This window comes from Papaver somniferum, chromosome 5 (genome assembly GCF_003573695.1).
Source record: "Papaver somniferum cultivar HN1 chromosome 5, ASM357369v1, whole genome shotgun sequence".
In the NCBI taxonomy this organism is placed as follows: domain Eukaryota; kingdom Viridiplantae; phylum Streptophyta; class Magnoliopsida; order Ranunculales; family Papaveraceae; genus Papaver; species Papaver somniferum.
This window is the reverse complement of record NC_039362.1, coordinates 142880963-142896811: the sequence shown is the minus strand read 5'-3', so window position 1 is coordinate 142896811 and position 15849 is coordinate 142880963. Positions and strand designations below refer to the sequence as shown.

The 15849-nt window shown below is 36.5% G+C and overlaps 3 protein-coding genes across 3 annotated transcripts; 1 reads left to right on the top strand and 2 right to left on the bottom strand.

Annotated features, from left to right (window-relative positions):
* The first annotated feature begins 323 nt into the window (after window positions 1–323).
* Window positions 324–4170, top strand: LOC113283014 (TBC1 domain family member 13-like). Its single transcript, XM_026532141.1, has 9 exons — window positions 324–722; window positions 824–916; window positions 1056–1160; window positions 1402–1542; window positions 1683–1781; window positions 1886–2014; window positions 2525–2704; window positions 3448–3564; window positions 3775–4170. Exons 1-9 carry the CDS (start codon window positions 417–419, stop codon window positions 3946–3948), a joined length of 1344 nt encoding a protein of 447 aa, XP_026387926.1. The 5' UTR covers window positions 324–416; the 3' UTR covers window positions 3949–4170.
* Window positions 4171–4684: 514 nt separating this feature from the next.
* On the bottom strand, window positions 4685–9795 carry LOC113283013 (GTP-binding protein ERG-like). The gene is made up of 8 exons (XM_026532140.1): window positions 9187–9795; window positions 8357–8446; window positions 7302–7450; window positions 7057–7215; window positions 6889–6955; window positions 6462–6569; window positions 6232–6371; window positions 4685–5323 (listed from the first exon to the last, which is right to left on the bottom strand). Exons 1-8 carry the CDS (start codon window positions 9655–9657, stop codon window positions 5239–5241), a joined length of 1269 nt encoding a protein of 422 aa, XP_026387925.1. The 5' UTR covers window positions 9658–9795; the 3' UTR covers window positions 4685–5238.
* A 604-nt stretch (window positions 9796–10399) lies between these two features.
* LOC113283012 (O-fucosyltransferase 1-like) lies at window positions 10400–15750 on the bottom strand. Its single transcript, XM_026532139.1, has 9 exons — window positions 15586–15750; window positions 15330–15498; window positions 14586–14670; window positions 14359–14429; window positions 13609–13697; window positions 13049–13172; window positions 12658–12941; window positions 11907–12036; window positions 10400–11272 (listed from the first exon to the last, which is right to left on the bottom strand). Exons 1-9 carry the CDS (start codon window positions 15591–15593, stop codon window positions 10676–10678), a joined length of 1557 nt encoding a protein of 518 aa, XP_026387924.1. The 5' UTR covers window positions 15594–15750; the 3' UTR covers window positions 10400–10675.
* Window positions 15751–15849: the final 99 nt, after the last annotated feature.

The window sequence follows — 15849 nt, the reverse complement described above, 5'->3', positions numbered from 1 at the left end:
TTTATGAAATAAAAATATTTTTCTTTTGACTTATACTTTTGGTATTCGAAAAACTTTTGTGAAGCAACTTTACCTCTGGTATCGAGTCCTCTGGCAATCAAACAGGCTATTGGGACAGGTCGAAAGATGATGGGTCATGAATCTCATGATCTCGTGCACGCAGTCTCGGCTGTCTCGCATATAAACCGGTTTTGGACTGGATGATGCACCCACTCTTCCAATAAGTGTCCCAACTAACATACGGTACCCCATCTGCACGTCCTTGCCAAGCGCATTTTAGCCCCAAACAGTACTGCCCCAGTTTCTGTTTAATCAATAACAAACTAATTTAATCTTCCAAACCCTAAGGTGGAAGACCAGTAAGTGAAAAAAACAACACACAGAAATCCACAAATTCCGATTCGATTTCACCAGAAATGGTAAAGAAAGGTGTACCAGATTGGCTAAACAGTTCTCTATGGTCATCTTCAAATCCTTCATCGGAATCTGATGATCGTGTTAATAATAATAATAATCATCGTCATTCTTCTTCTCCCAAATCAACAGCATATTATTCTACTGAACCATCTTCTCCTCCTCCTCCGATCCAACCTCCAATTCCTGAACCACCTCCAAGAATTACTGTACAGAAAGTTGAATCACCTGAAAATGATACATCATCATCATCGTCCTCGGTTATTTCAGCTGAAGAAATTTCTCGGCAGTCTCAACTGTTACAAGAGGTGCGGCTTGTTTCATTTTAGGGTTTCAGCTCGAATTAGAATGTGGATTTTTTTTATGGATTTTATTGAATTTTGTTTGTTTTTGATTTTGTGAATCTCAGCTTTCAAGGAAAATAGTTAATATACGTGAATTGCAAAAATTAGCATCACAAGGTATACCTGATGGTGCTGGGATTCGACCTACTGTGTGGAAGGTAGTGTGATTTTGTTTGAATTTGTGGGTTGGAGTTGAACTGAATTGTTTTTCAATGAGAATTAGGGTAAAGAAAAATGAAATTTATCTGTTTATATTTTCTAGAAGGCTTATTTGTACAATGTGGGATGTTTTGGCAGCTATTATTGGGATATTTGCCAACTGATCGTGGATTATGGATGTCTGAATTAGTTAAGAAGCGATCTCAATACAAGCATTTTACTGATGAGCTTCTTCTGAATCCTGTGAGTCGAACTTAAGCATATTCTTAGTTATAGTTTGCTTCTTTGTTTATTAAGCATGCATGGTTATATATGTTGTTCACTGTGATCATAATGATGACCATTTAGCTTTTTCTTCCTTATGACAATTGTTAAAATGGAAAGTTGTGCCTACATTGGTAACTAGGTTTAGCAATGAGCTTTGTCTGCCTCTTTGTTTGTTTTGAGAAGAGTATTCGGACTGAATTCTTATGTGGCTAGCTAGTCAGAAGTTACTAGGAGGATGGAGAAATCTGCATCGGGAAATGATGGCGAAGGGACTGGAATGCTACCAAGGGCAGAGATTACTCAGGACGAGCACCCTCTGAGCCTTGGAAAGACTAGCGTATGGAATCAGTTCTTTCAGGTGCATCTCAACTTTAAGTAGCTTTGCATTATGATCTTCCTTTTCCAGCCAGTAACTGAATTTCTAGTGTTTAACTCGATAAAGTCGTACAACTCTGGCATATGTATGACTCGCCATTTTAACATATCTTATTATTGTAGGACACTGAGATCATTGAACAAATTGATCGTGATGTAATGCGCACTCATCCAGACATGCACTTCTTCTCGGGGGATTCATCCTTCGCAAAGGCTAATCAGGTGAGACCTTGTTATATTTTTGTTTCTGCAGTTTCGTTAGTCCTACATAGCATAGGTTCGAGGGATTTGGCTGATGCATGTTTGAAATCGTATCTTGCTTTCAGGAAGCCTTGAGGCGTATACTGATTATATTTGCAAAGTTGAATCCGGGAATAAGATATGTTCAAGGAATGAATGAAGTGCTGGCACCTCTTTATTATGTGTTCAAGAATGATCCAGATGAGGAAAATGCTGTAAGAAAAGCTATTCATTTCTTGTATCTAATTTCTGTATCCCACATATAATAAGTCACTCATGCATGGAAACATTCTGCAGTTTACATTGCTGTTGTATCTGAAAACTCACATTCCCGACACCATCATATTAAGCCTTCGATTTTACTTCCTAGTTAATACATTGTCATTTAATGAGGAATCAAACTAGTTCTTATATGGAGCTATTATCGTATAATTTACCAGTCTTTGTTCGTCAGAAATTCTTTCCTTAGGATACCATGAATTTTATCTCACAATTCTTTAAGCCAATTTCAAACACCAGCTAGTTGAAAATCCATATGAAACAAACAATTATGAATATGAGAGCAGGTGTAGAAAATGGTTCAAGATTGCATAAGAAAATATTTCCTGGTAATGGTCGTTGAAATTTAGTGACATTATTTTTGTGGAAAAAAAAAGTCTGTGTTTTTAGGAAAAAGAGCATTCCTGTATTCTATTCACCGTTGTCTTTTTTGTTTTGATGTGCAGGCCAATGCAGAGGCAGATACCTTTTTTTGCTTTGTTGAGTTGTTGAGTGGTTTTCGGGATAATTTCTGCCAGCAACTTGATAACAGCGTTGTAGGCATCCGTTCCACAATCGGTAAATTGTCACAGCTTCTAAAGGAGCATGATGAAGAGCTCTGGCGCCATTTGGAGGTTACTACAAAAGTAAGATATGATTCAACTATGATATTGTCAACTTTAAGTTTTCTTATATCTTTCTACAGAACATCTATGAGCAGAGCCTGAAAGTTGCTTTGCAAACTAATCTAATAATGCCACATGTACTAAATTTTGGGCCTGAAAAAATCACTGGCCGTTAGGATACTTGAGTTCCACCAATCCCTGATCTTACTTGCGTGGTATGTATCAACTATTATGAGCACATCATGGTAGAAATTAACTGACTGTTATCTTAGTTAAGAGTGAAACGTACAGACTAATATGAGCATATCATTTTACCAATTATTGTGTGGTCTTCTGACTTTTTCCAACCTATTTTGATTATTCGAACATTTGCATTCTCATTTGAAGATACTTAGGTAAAGTCTCGTATGTCGAAGTTGTAACAATGATGGTTTCTTACTTATCACTCTTAACCAACTTATATTGTGACACGTTCTAAGCTTGATACAGTATGTCGTCTTTTGGGTTATAAATACATGGGATTCCTCGAGCTGCATTTGCTAGTAATTAAATTGGTCCAAATTACAACATGATTTTATTTGCTTCATCGCTTTGAGTTGTCAACTTGGATTGCCCACACCTGTCTGACATTGTCCTTGCAAGTAGTTTAAAATAAAGGTTTAGCATTCATTATCAATCTCTAGGATGTTTAAAAAGATTATTTGTAGTTGCTTGAATAAATATATTGCATCTTATGCTGATCTGCTCTTCGTTTGAACCGGCAGGTCAATCCCCAGTTCTATGCATTTAGGTGGATAACCCTCTTGTTGACTCAAGAGTTCAATTTTGCAGACAGTGTTCATATTTGGGACACCCTTTTGAGTGACCCGGAGGGTCCTCAGGTAAGCTTTGTTCTTTCTTTTTGTGATCTTTATAAGATTTTGACCGAAAGCCTTTTTTTCTTCTTTTCTTTGAGTCCAACAATAGTTTTCCTGAATATGAGATCTATATTTCTGCAATTCTACAAATACGAGGCCTCTTTACGACACAGTTTCAGAGGCAAAAACATGTCCTATATCTAACTGCTTTTTATGACATTCTTTTACATTCAGGAAACTCTACTTAGAGTATGCTGTGCCATGTTGGTTTTGATCCGCAGACGTCTAATAGCAGGGGATTTTACTTCCAATCTCAAGCTTTTGCAGCATTACCCTTCAACAAATATCAGTCACCTGCTTTACGTTGCTGACAAATTACGTGTTCGATCTGCTGGACGCCTTTCATAATTGTTGATTGATTTTCTTCTGTTCCTTTGAATGCCCTCAAATTTAATGTTTGTAAAATTTGGTAGCTGTAAATGTTTGCTGTGGTAACATAAATTTGAAGGAAAAAAAGAACAGTGCTTAGTATCATTTTCGTTTCTTTTTCCTTTTGTAAGTTCTTATTTGATAGTGGTACTGCATCTGTTCGGTGTACGAGAGTTAGATCTGAAGAATTTGCATCGCATACACATGGATTGTTTTTGCTCTAGGGGCTCTCCTATTAGGACGACCTTTTTCTTGATCTGTGTCTACTGTGAATTCATTTTGGCTTTAAGCTTACTGTTACTACAGCATACTTTGAGCCGATTTGCTATTTGCACCCACAGGATGCTGCAGTGACCATGGATTTCCCACAATGCAATAATTGTAAGATGGTACCCCTGTAGTACTTGATGCAATCATCTTTGACAAAGGAACCTCCATCAGAAGCAAATTATTTCTTTGAGCAAGGAACTTGAATTAATCTGAGTTATACCATTTGCTGGTGAATATGATGGTTAAGATCATGCTAGAAAGCAATTAAGCTAACAAAAAGTTCATTCTGTTATTCTAATGGAGCCGTAGTTTCAAGGGGATAAATTGTTAGATTCTGACAGTTATGTAATTCCAATGAGAGAAATGCCATAGTTTCAAGGGGGGAAATTCATTACAATAAGAATCATAATAAGGTTAGTAAATTTTATTTAGAATAAAAAATAATAATTACTTCCCCTCAGTAACAACAAATAATTACTATCTACGAACTGCCTGCTTCAAAAAAAAAAAAAAAAAAATCTACCGACTGCCGTTTCCAACTTGCACTTTAATCCTTTAGAAACAAAAATAGATAATGTTCTTGACGTTCTGTTTGACAAATCAATTCAAAGAGGCAAACTCAAATACAACTGCAACACTTTCATGCCAGCTATAAGATAAGACTGTCTTCAGGACTCATTAGACCAAAACAGGTACAGGTATCGAGCTTCAAAGTTAACCCGCAGCGGAAAACGATCAACGGACAGCCATCATTTAATTTCCACATAAGGCTTGATCTTAATATGTGCGGCTTCGAACTTGACCCGCATTAGGAAATGATCAACCAGCAGCTGCCATTACTTTTCCGGGCAAACTTGAGCATGGCTGAAAAGAAGATTATAATTCCTTACTTGGTTGTGAGTCGAACTGTAACTGTTATCAGGACTATCTGTATGTACAAGGAGGAGGATAAGCCTAGATGACGCATTTGACAGACCCGTCAATATATCCAACACTATGTCATGCGACTCTGACTTGGATAATGAGATGCACATCCTTCTTGAATATGGATCTCAGTTCTTCATTTGCTTCCATCCCTATTCTCCTGTTTGAATAAACCCACAAGTACATACAACAACTCTTAGTCAGTTGCCCAAAAAATCAATCCCAAGCAGTATAGGTATACAATATATCGTTTTCTCAAATTTGGCCATGTTTGGTATCAGGTGAGTATCTATATAATGTAAAAGCAAGACATGCCATAGTTTGAAGGGAGGAAATTGTTAGATTCTGACTGTTGATATTGAGACTTCATAAATCAAAACACCAAAAGCCTGAATATTCAACACTTCTATAACATGACAAAAACTCACAGCCCGTTTTCACTCAATTATTATCCAGTTTGAAACAACAAATCATAACCAAAACCAAATGATGAAACTACACAACAAATAAATTTCTAATACTTGCATCACGCCTATATTAACCAATACCAACTGTAGCAAGCATAATTAAAGAGAAACGGTATAAGGAACAATCCAAGAACAATTCAGTCAAGCAGTAAGACTACCATTTGGTACTTTCACACGGCGTCCAATCAACAAAGCTCTGAATAAAATAACTAGATTGCACGACAAATTAACCACATCCATTCAAGCAGAACTATATATATACCCTAGTAGTGTTCACCCGCATTGCCTATGTTCTTTGGAGTTAAGAGGCTGAGATGGGAATATTGCATTTTTGGCCTGCTTTTGATGTCGAAGGAACTTAAGTAAACAATTGAAGGGGTTATTATGTTAGGATTAGGTAAAAAAAAAAAACAGAACCCCCCACTCAAATATATACTATATAACATACTTAAGTTTAATTACTAATGAAATTGCCACAATTTCGTTCCTTTTAAAATCCTCGTACTTTTGTTGTCTCAAAATTAGCTTAAAATAAATCCAGAGCAAGGACACACGAATAAATCTGGGCGAAGAATTAGGGATATGTCGTAAGTTAGATTACCCTATTTTAGAGCCTTTCTTTCCGATAAGTATTCTGCGCTGACTTGGTTTAGAAACAATCAAATGCTGCTCAATCCTAAGAGAACCATCTTTCAAATCCTTCCAGTCGATCAAGCGATGTTCTAGAGTATAAGGAATTTCCTGAGAGGAAAAAAAAGAAAATGTTACGAGGAGCTCTTGCCCAAGGCGTAACTATACCTTTAGAATACATGGAAAGAACATAACCAATACCTGGTGAATATGGTCTAGCAACTTTTCACGCACAACTTCTAATGATATATTTTTCATAATATCTTCAGTCATAGCAGTCGGATCTTCTTCCCACGGTCTTTTAACTGCCTAATCATGATAAGCACTGAAAGGTTTAGACATGAAGATTACAACAACATCAACATCCACTCGATGTGATTTTAACAATGATGTTTAATGATAAATACTGAAGAGTTCTCTAAGAAAATGAAGGTCTTGGAGTAATATATCCAATTGACTGCATGAGTACCAAATCCATTTTTTTTTGTGTTGACCTTTCACTATGATGCCATTTTTTAGACTCTATGATGTAACCTGATGCTTTTATATGATTAAGTGAGTCCAATAGTGTTAGATCTACTATCAGTATATTAATTTGTAATAATGAGATCAGGAAGTGGGTACATGCCTGCTCCATCAAATATTTAGAAAGATCTTTAACCCCCGAACCTTTGAGCCCAGAAATCATAAAATATCTATATGTACGAGGATTAAAAGAGAAATTAGAGAATAAATCGTAAGTAGATGATCAGCACACCACATAAAATTCATTATCAAACATAATAGTAAGCCGAACCTCTCATAACCAGGAAGATCTCCAAATTCCTTGGCAACCTTCAACAAATCTTTTTTATTCTCGACTAAATCAACCTTATTCATGCACAATACCCGCTTCTGTTTTGGGTGTACCTGAGCTCCTACGTGGTTGATCAATCTTATCACCCTCTTGTCAGGCCTAGTTATGAATTTAAGAATTAGTCCATGATTCAGAGTATAATACCCAGTCATCAGATAGAAAACTAAAATGCATTCATATGTTACTTGGAAAGATGTCTGTAGACGTCAAAAACAACCATAAGCACATCATAAAGATTAACTGAGCTCCAGGCGCTTTCAACCCGAACTCCTACATCTGTTTTACAAGGATGTCCGCTACTCCTTAACATCAACCCCGGTGTGTCAAAAAAGCACTGTGTACAACAAGCAATTAATACACTCTCAAAGTAGATTGCAGTTTCGCAACATAAAAAGAAGAGATACCACCGAGCTCACTTCTATGTTGCCTCATTAGCAGTTGAGCATTTATCAAGATTAATAGCAGGGGAAAGAACCTAGAAGAGTGTACACATTAAATTTTCTACTTTGAACTGTGAAGAATACTCAAATAGAACCAAATCTCATTTTTTTTAAGACAAGACAGATTGTACATACCCGCAGAACTAATTATGTAAAGAAAAAAATGTCATTTCTGATTTCCCTTCAAAAGATACTCTTGCAACTTGATTTCAGGTTTTTATCCTTTTTTGCCTAATCAATTGAGATATTGGGTGCCACAACATGAGGATTCTGATTCAATTTCCTGATCCAGCCTTTAATACCTTCATTTATACTGATGCAATCTTCATTGTCTCTCGAGCAATGGTTCTCATGTAGACTAGTTTTAACTTGAGTCTGAGCTGAATAGTGAAAATGAACATTTGCTATCACAACACAGCTCAACTATATGATTCTTTTCTAAAGAAAGAAGTCTAGGAGAAGCTGCCTGAAATTCTGTGACTAAAAGCATGATAGATCTGATGCCGATGTTTCTGACAGTGACCTTCATCTGTCACTAAGTGTCCTCACTTATCTACGTTGTGAATGCCTACAACTTATCTAAACTTAAATAGCGTACCTTCTCAAACATTTTCTAAATGTGTGTCCTTAAATCTAGCTGAATACATGATTATAGACCCAAAAGTAGCGATTAATAATGGAGAGCTTTAGTTGACACTTATAAGATTGGGATGCAAAGATGATATTTTAGAAAGACAGTTAAGTTTATATCTGGTGTTTGAAAAATTACACGAAGAGACAAATGAAGATAATGAACTAACCATTTGAGTGTTTCCTTTGGTCATCACTCCTAAAACTTCGTGCGTAGTCGTATTTGTCTTACGCGAAACAGCAGCGACTTTTGATCCAACCTATGTAGAAAAATCATATATTAAGAAGAGAAAATGGCAAGTAGAAACCTTTTGCGAGTATTAGTCCGATAGTTAAACTACGAACCAGAAGTGATTATTTTCTGATGATAATCTCTTCGAATACAATCGGAAGATAATTCATTTTAAATCATATCATCCTTTGACATAAAACAAAAAGATTTCATTAAAAAGAGAGAATTAAAATCATAAAGAGGATCTCTAAGGATCAGTCTGCAGTGTAGATAGTGTATCTTGGTGACTGTTGCTTACCACATTTGCAAGTTAGTGCTATATCTTTTCACTTTATAATTTTCCTAAATGTTGCTGGACCTTGCATAGATTTAATACCTTTGTTTAGTAAAAATAATAGAATCAGTGAAAGTGTTTTGTGGATGAATTCTTTACAGAAACCAAAGCAATTTTACAGTCAAATCCATCTACTGGATACAATAGAACATAAGTTATCCTCATCGTCCCCTACCCATACAAATTCTAGTACACAATTCTGGATTCTCAAGCAAGTAATCTCCTTTAAACATGCTTACGATTACACAATAACCTTCCTTTCCAAGTTCTAAAATTATCAATCACCAGATAGTAAACTAAACCAGCTTCCCAATTCACGTGATCATACACACAAAACCCTAAATCCACCCACAAATATATGAGATAAATGATTAAAATGGTAATTTAAAATCCTCATTTTGGGTATAATAAGAATGAAACAAGAAATTACTAACCATGAAATTAGTCAAAGCAGATTTGCCAGCATTAGGAGCACCAATAATCCCAACAGAAAGAGATTTCTGATCCTCCTCTTTAACAATCATATCGTCTTCCTCTTCAACATCAGATTTCTCCATACCCGCTTCCAGCAGAGCTCTTGCAAGAATTTTAGCTCTTTTACTACTCTCATCAGTTTTTAAAATTGATTTCTGCTGAATCGTGTCTTTACCAAAGATTACTTTATCAGCTTTAATTCGATGAGATTTATCCCATATCGGTTCTTGGGTTGAAGGAGCATCAACAACAGTAGTTGGTAATGAATAATCACTGCTGTCAAACGAAGGAGGAGCTTCGTAATCTTCAATTGAATCATTTTCTGATTGAGATTGTGCCGAGTAGAATCGGAAGAGAGAAAAAGAAGAAGAAGTTGAATAAATATTGGGTTTCTGTGACGAGAGGGCTCTGAGAACTCTCAAAGCTTTCATCGAAATCAAAGATTGTTGTTTTTTCTCTCAATATATTGGATTAGGATTAGCAAAAGAGGAGATGAGAACTTGATGCAGTGGAGATTCAGAGACAGATAGACAGGAGAAGGTGATGAATTGAGTTCAGGGTTCCTCTTTTTGTGTTCAGCTGCTGAGGTTTAAGGGTTTTACTACCGAGAATACCCCTCATTTTCATTTTATTTATTTTTCCGAAAAAATAGGATATACAGAAACCAAGCTGAAGGGAAATGGGTTTAATACTCTGCTTGTGCAGCTGTTGCAAGAGACCACCAGGAGGCCAGCTTGGAGGGGGTGCTGCGCTGATGTTTTTGTTAGTCATGTCCAAGTTGAAGCTGAGAGAGTAGATCATTTGCCATGGCAATGCAACTGGGAGTAAAGAAAGGCTTGATTAGATTCACTTCATATTAGGGGATGCGCATGCCATTGTCAACATTCTCAATCCGGAAACGGGAGAAATTCCTTGGAGTATCAAGATGCAAATTGCTAAAAAAGAGTGCCAACTCTGTTGCGCATACTCTTGCTAAGTTTGCTAAAGGATAACAATTCAGCTGGCTGGTGGTTAGACTCTTCTCCATGTATGGTTCCCATTCTTGCTGAGGGTGACATTTCCTAGTCTGTTTTTCTGTTTCCCTAGTAGCAAATAAGAAAAGAAAAAAGAATGGTTCGTGAAAAAATAAGAACAAATATCATTACAAACCTCTCAAGTACACAAACTATATAATATGGTATAGTTCTTTCATTTTATTTTTTTTCTAACTTTCCTGCTTGATTAATAGAAAGAATGAAGGTTACAGATCCACAATTTTTTTTACACTACAGCAGAACTTGGTTGCTCATTATATTCCAAAGCCCTACTCTAACCATTGTGTTAAACTTAAAAAAGTACAAAGGGCTGCAGAAAGTGGTCGATGCAGAAGCCTTGTCCTTCCCCCCAAAATCAACCACCAATCAATTTTACCATACCAGACACAACTATTTCACATCATAATCTGCATCCTCAACCATCTGTCATATTTGATGACCTCATACCTTCTTCACTCTGAAGCCGGCTGTTTAGATTCTCAACTACATTTTCCGGTGGGCATTTATCGGCTGTATTTTTCGGGTTCATTTGGCAGAAACACTCAGGCCACGAGTTTACATAGAATGATTCTGGAGGGATCCTTTTGTGGGGTCCTCCAAATTCTCTGTTGTACATCACACGTCTAACCGATTCTTCAAAATCAGCTGTCTGACCTTTTTCCCTCTTGATAAAAATAGGGGCAAGAGCCTTTCTGTCAGGCTGGATGATAGTCCGAAATCCGTAGTATAATCGATGCCCCATGACATTGTTGGCGAAGTTGCTTGGACCGTCATAAGTTGGCAAGAAAATGTCTGATAGAAGACAAACCATGTAATCCACTGCAGAGCCTAACATCCCACGAGTACCCTCTGCTAGTTCATCTGCTGAGAGTCCCATGGTATTGTGGTTTGCAAGGTGAGGAAATAGCGCTCTAAATGGCTTCATGAATCTATCCCCACCAAAAAGCTCACCAGCAGCAAGGTAAATGCGGGTAGAGTTTTCAAATCCCATTGCACGTAAGATCAGACCTACCTGCAGAGAAAAGTGCCTTTAGAATGCAGTTACCAAACATAACCAAACAAACTTCGAAGTTTCGGCCAATCTCAATAAGAAAGGTAAACAACATTGACAAGACATTATATGATGATGAGTGATGGCATTATCAAACAATGTGTTTAATAATTTAAACTAGGTTTTCTCTGGTGGCGTATGGTAAAATTTACCAAGTTTTGTCACACAATAGTTATTAGCAACAAACTACATTCTAGAATAATAATGTTACTGCATATATCCAAAAGAACAAGTCTTCATAGACCTTGTGGCAACCTATGGGAGAGCCTCCCATAGAACTTAAGGCAAGTGAATATATCAGTGGACTGGGAAATATTTTTTGATACATAGATATGTGTAAGAACATAAATCAACAGAACCACAATGGATGATCTAATTTAACTTGAAAATAACTACTGGAGGCTCAAGACTGCATGCCATAATTAAGGTGGCAAAAAGAAGAAAAAAAATCGTATTGGCACTCGGTAAGAGAGGAAGATTCAGGCTTGTACGTTATCTACATCCACACTTCTAACCTATTGAAGCTAAAATATGCGCAATACTTAAAATTTCAAGTTCATAGAATCTTATGGTAAGGATGACTACAAAGACTTGCCTCTTCTGGAGTTAATGGACATTTCCCGATAGCCCTTCTTTCATCGTAAACGAGTTCTTTCGGTGCAAAATTTTCTTCTCTGTATTTCTTTAATATTTTCTGTTCTGCAGGTGTAAAGATATCAAAGCACCTGTAGTGTTGCACAAATATGAGATGGTTAGAAAGACGAATTGTTTTTAGCATCAATCAAATCTATTTACCAAAATAAAATAAAATTAATAAACATTAAAAAGAAATCTCCAACAGAACCCAAATGCTGGTAATGAGCTCATATTCTAAGGATGTTGAACAGAAATGCACACTGACTCCATATCTCAATTGATATAGCTGTATAGTGCAGCGGTACAATCAATTGCACAAGATTGGACTAATTTTGCAAAATCAGGTGATAAGCGCAACTCAAGCTAAGCACATCGCCTCATTGATACAAAGAGGAATAACCTATTTGTCAAGGAAGAAAGCGCTCTTCTATATTATCTAGAAAATCATATGGAGTGTAATGGAGAAGTCTAGTGTTATGATAACTTCTTTCCACTGTCCTGAAAACATAGAGGTCCCAGAGAAAAATGGATGAGAGAGCATTATACAGTTACCATCATAATCATTAACACTTCCTCACAGGTGAAGAGAATCAATGTATAATATTGAACTATAAAAACCCAGATGGAATATATGTTTATGACCCACAATTAGATACGTAATGTTCTAACTTACAAAGCCAAACCACTCCATGAAGATGAATAAAACTTACCCAGCAAATGAAAGCATATCCATCTCAAACCGAAGATGTATTGACATGAAGTGGCCCTGTGAGCGGAGTTTGCTGACTATCGCCTGACTGAGCTTCATAATTTGAGGCTTAAACCGAAGGGCGTGATAATTAACTCTGCACCTCAGCCTCTGATACTCAGCATTGTCAATCTCTTCTTCCAAACGATGTGAAAAGGGGGTGAGGTAAATGGCACCGTGTTCCTTCATGGCTTTTAAAGCAACTGTTTTATACCAATTAACAGGAGCATCTCTAGGGGGGCGAATCTGAAAGGGACAATTCAGAAACAGGCAAGAATTTGAGAACCTAAAGGACAGAACTAAATACAACTTTCAAGCATTTAAAGACACAGTGAATGTTATCTCTCTCTCACCTGATGTGCTTTCAACTTCTTGGATTTTCCATGCTTGCTAATTTCAGGAAGGGTTTCCACAATACGCACGTCATATCTTAGTGATTTAATGAAATGCTCAACATCGTAGATTCCTTGGAAACCACTGGATGCAAAATAGGTGTCATTACAATTGTCTTCAATAATAACATTGAAATGGTTAAAAAGAAAGAGAATACTCTTTTTTGGTCCTGAAACACATTGTCTTTAGACACAATAGTCTAACCTCGTACATGAAATGGAGTGCCCCACACTTCACACTGTTCTGAACAATATATGTGAAAAGAAAAAAAAAATGGTGCTTTCTTTTGGGATGTACTACACCAGGTATTTTCTTAGTTACCATTTGAACAAACTCAAAACCAGTTCTACCTATGAACACACTCATAGAACACTCCAACAATAACTCTTGGAATAAAAAAACTGCACTAATAGGCTATCATGCATGAATCAAGCATACTAATATTGTCTATCAGATTAGAGAATAAATAGATCGAACTACATTAATCTGACAAATGTAGTACAGGTTAGGAATCTGGTACCTATTATCATTCCAGTAAGCATTTGCATCCAACTCTGGCAATACTAGTGTTGCATTCATGATCCGCGCAGCAAGAACTGCATTGCATATCTAGAATGTCAAAACAATACAAAAAATTAATTATCTGATATCGACATAAATGCATGGAGAAAACAGTTTTCAAATATAATGTGAATAAATAATTTATTACCAAATTTTTAGATTCTAGGCTATGAATCATTATAAATTTACCAATATAAGTTGGCACATGCATATCATGTGATTCATGTATGACTGTTCACGTGTCAGGTTTACATTTTTGACCAATGTGTTTGCTTACAAATTTGTCCTATAATTATACAAAAGCAGAGACCGCATTTCAAATAGCAATGGTTGACCAGCCAATGGCTTAAGAAAGTGAACCATGGTTTACCATGGTTGGACATGTCATGCCCTGTCCATGTAAGTCGCAACTCATGAGTCATGATCTGCCAAGGTGAGCCACATCCAAGTAAATGGTTGGGTACATATACCTTGACCATCTAATGGCAGGCCATGGCATGCCGAGTTGAGTCATTGTCTAATATAGATATGAGCATAAAAAAAAACTATTAATTCAGAAGATAATATCTCCAAGACGTCAAATATGTGCTGCCACAGTAATACAGCATTCATAAAATGGGAACGATCTTTTACATTAAAATGATACAAAAAAAAAAAAAAAAACAGTATCCTAAAAGTTGTAAGTCGTAAACAAGAAGCAAACACAAACCGCAGTTCTTTGTTGATTCAAACCACCATTGCAACGGACGCGCAAATAGCCATTAGTCTCAACTGGAGGGGCTGGCACAAGAGAACAAACAGATTGATTTAAAGATTGGGGCTCTATTAACATGTTATATTCCTGTAAATAACTTAAAAAACACATATTAACAGTTTTCCTATGATACGATAAACAGAAAATTCTAAAAATGGGTTAAAAGGAACTAGGTAACATACGAGGCCAGTCAGATCGCGGAGCAGACGACGGTCTCCAACCACCAGATGCAGCAGTTTCCCATAGTTCATCCACGCTAATCGGTTTCTGATTATTCACATTTGTCAAGCTCAAAACTTGTATAGAACAACAAATAGAAAAACAGATGAAAAGCAATTAGCTAGATAACAGTATGATTCATGAACTGTTATTTCAATAAGCAGACACGTTTAGTGGTTAACAAGGTGAACACCCAGGTCATGGTATTCAGCTTCATCTTTATATCTATTTGGTAGCCCGTAATCTTCACTGAATTTCTGTTCTTAATGAACACCACACCATAGGATAAAAGGGTATCTAGTCTAATTACATATAACGAGACATTGTACTTTCTCCAAACAGAATAGGTTTTTGCAAAAATGGAATGTGGCATGTCCATTTACTGTTTAGTATAAGTTGTATACTACTATCTAAGTAGTCATCACATTTTACAGTGAGCTCCTCTAATCTAGTGTTAGAGTTATTAGAAAAAGAAAAAGAAAATAGGTTCCCACTCATATCATCACCATCATCATTCCCAATATTTCCAATCATTCAGATTGTGTCCAGCACACAATACAACAATAATTTGATTGATGATGATAATTTCTTCCTAAATCTCATCAAATACAAAAATCTTTTTTGCTGAATACCTGGGGCTTAACTTGATTCATGTCTATGAACGCGAATTGAAACAGAAATGAGTTAAAGAGTGTGAGAGAACTTACACCGGAGTGAATCCCAGGGCGATTGGTAGTACTCTTGAAAGTAGTGAAAAGAGAGATACAACAGATCAAAAGAACAATGAGTGCAACAGATAATCGTTCTAATAATCCACGAAGTCCCCAGAGTTGTTTAAGCTGTCGATTTCCTCTCCTTCCAAACACATCTCCTGCCCTGAAAAACAAGCAAATACTCAGATGAGATGAGATGAGATCTAATGAGCATTTCGAACTATTAAGACATCGAATGACAAATTCGTACCTCCTCATTAGATTGGATTTCAAAATGCGAAAAGGGAAAACCCTAGAATTTGAAGCTGGAGCTAGTGTTTCTGATTCGCCATGGTTGGGTTAATATTTGAGGAAAACAAAATTTTCAGTGAAGTGATTTGCTATTTTTCCAGCAAAGAAAAGTAGCAGTAAAAAAGAATTGGGAACCCTATAAAGTGAGGAAAATATTAGAGGTCGGTCGTCCTTAGGGAATTCGGTAATTGACTCGATCAAACCCTTTCGACCTGACAACTCT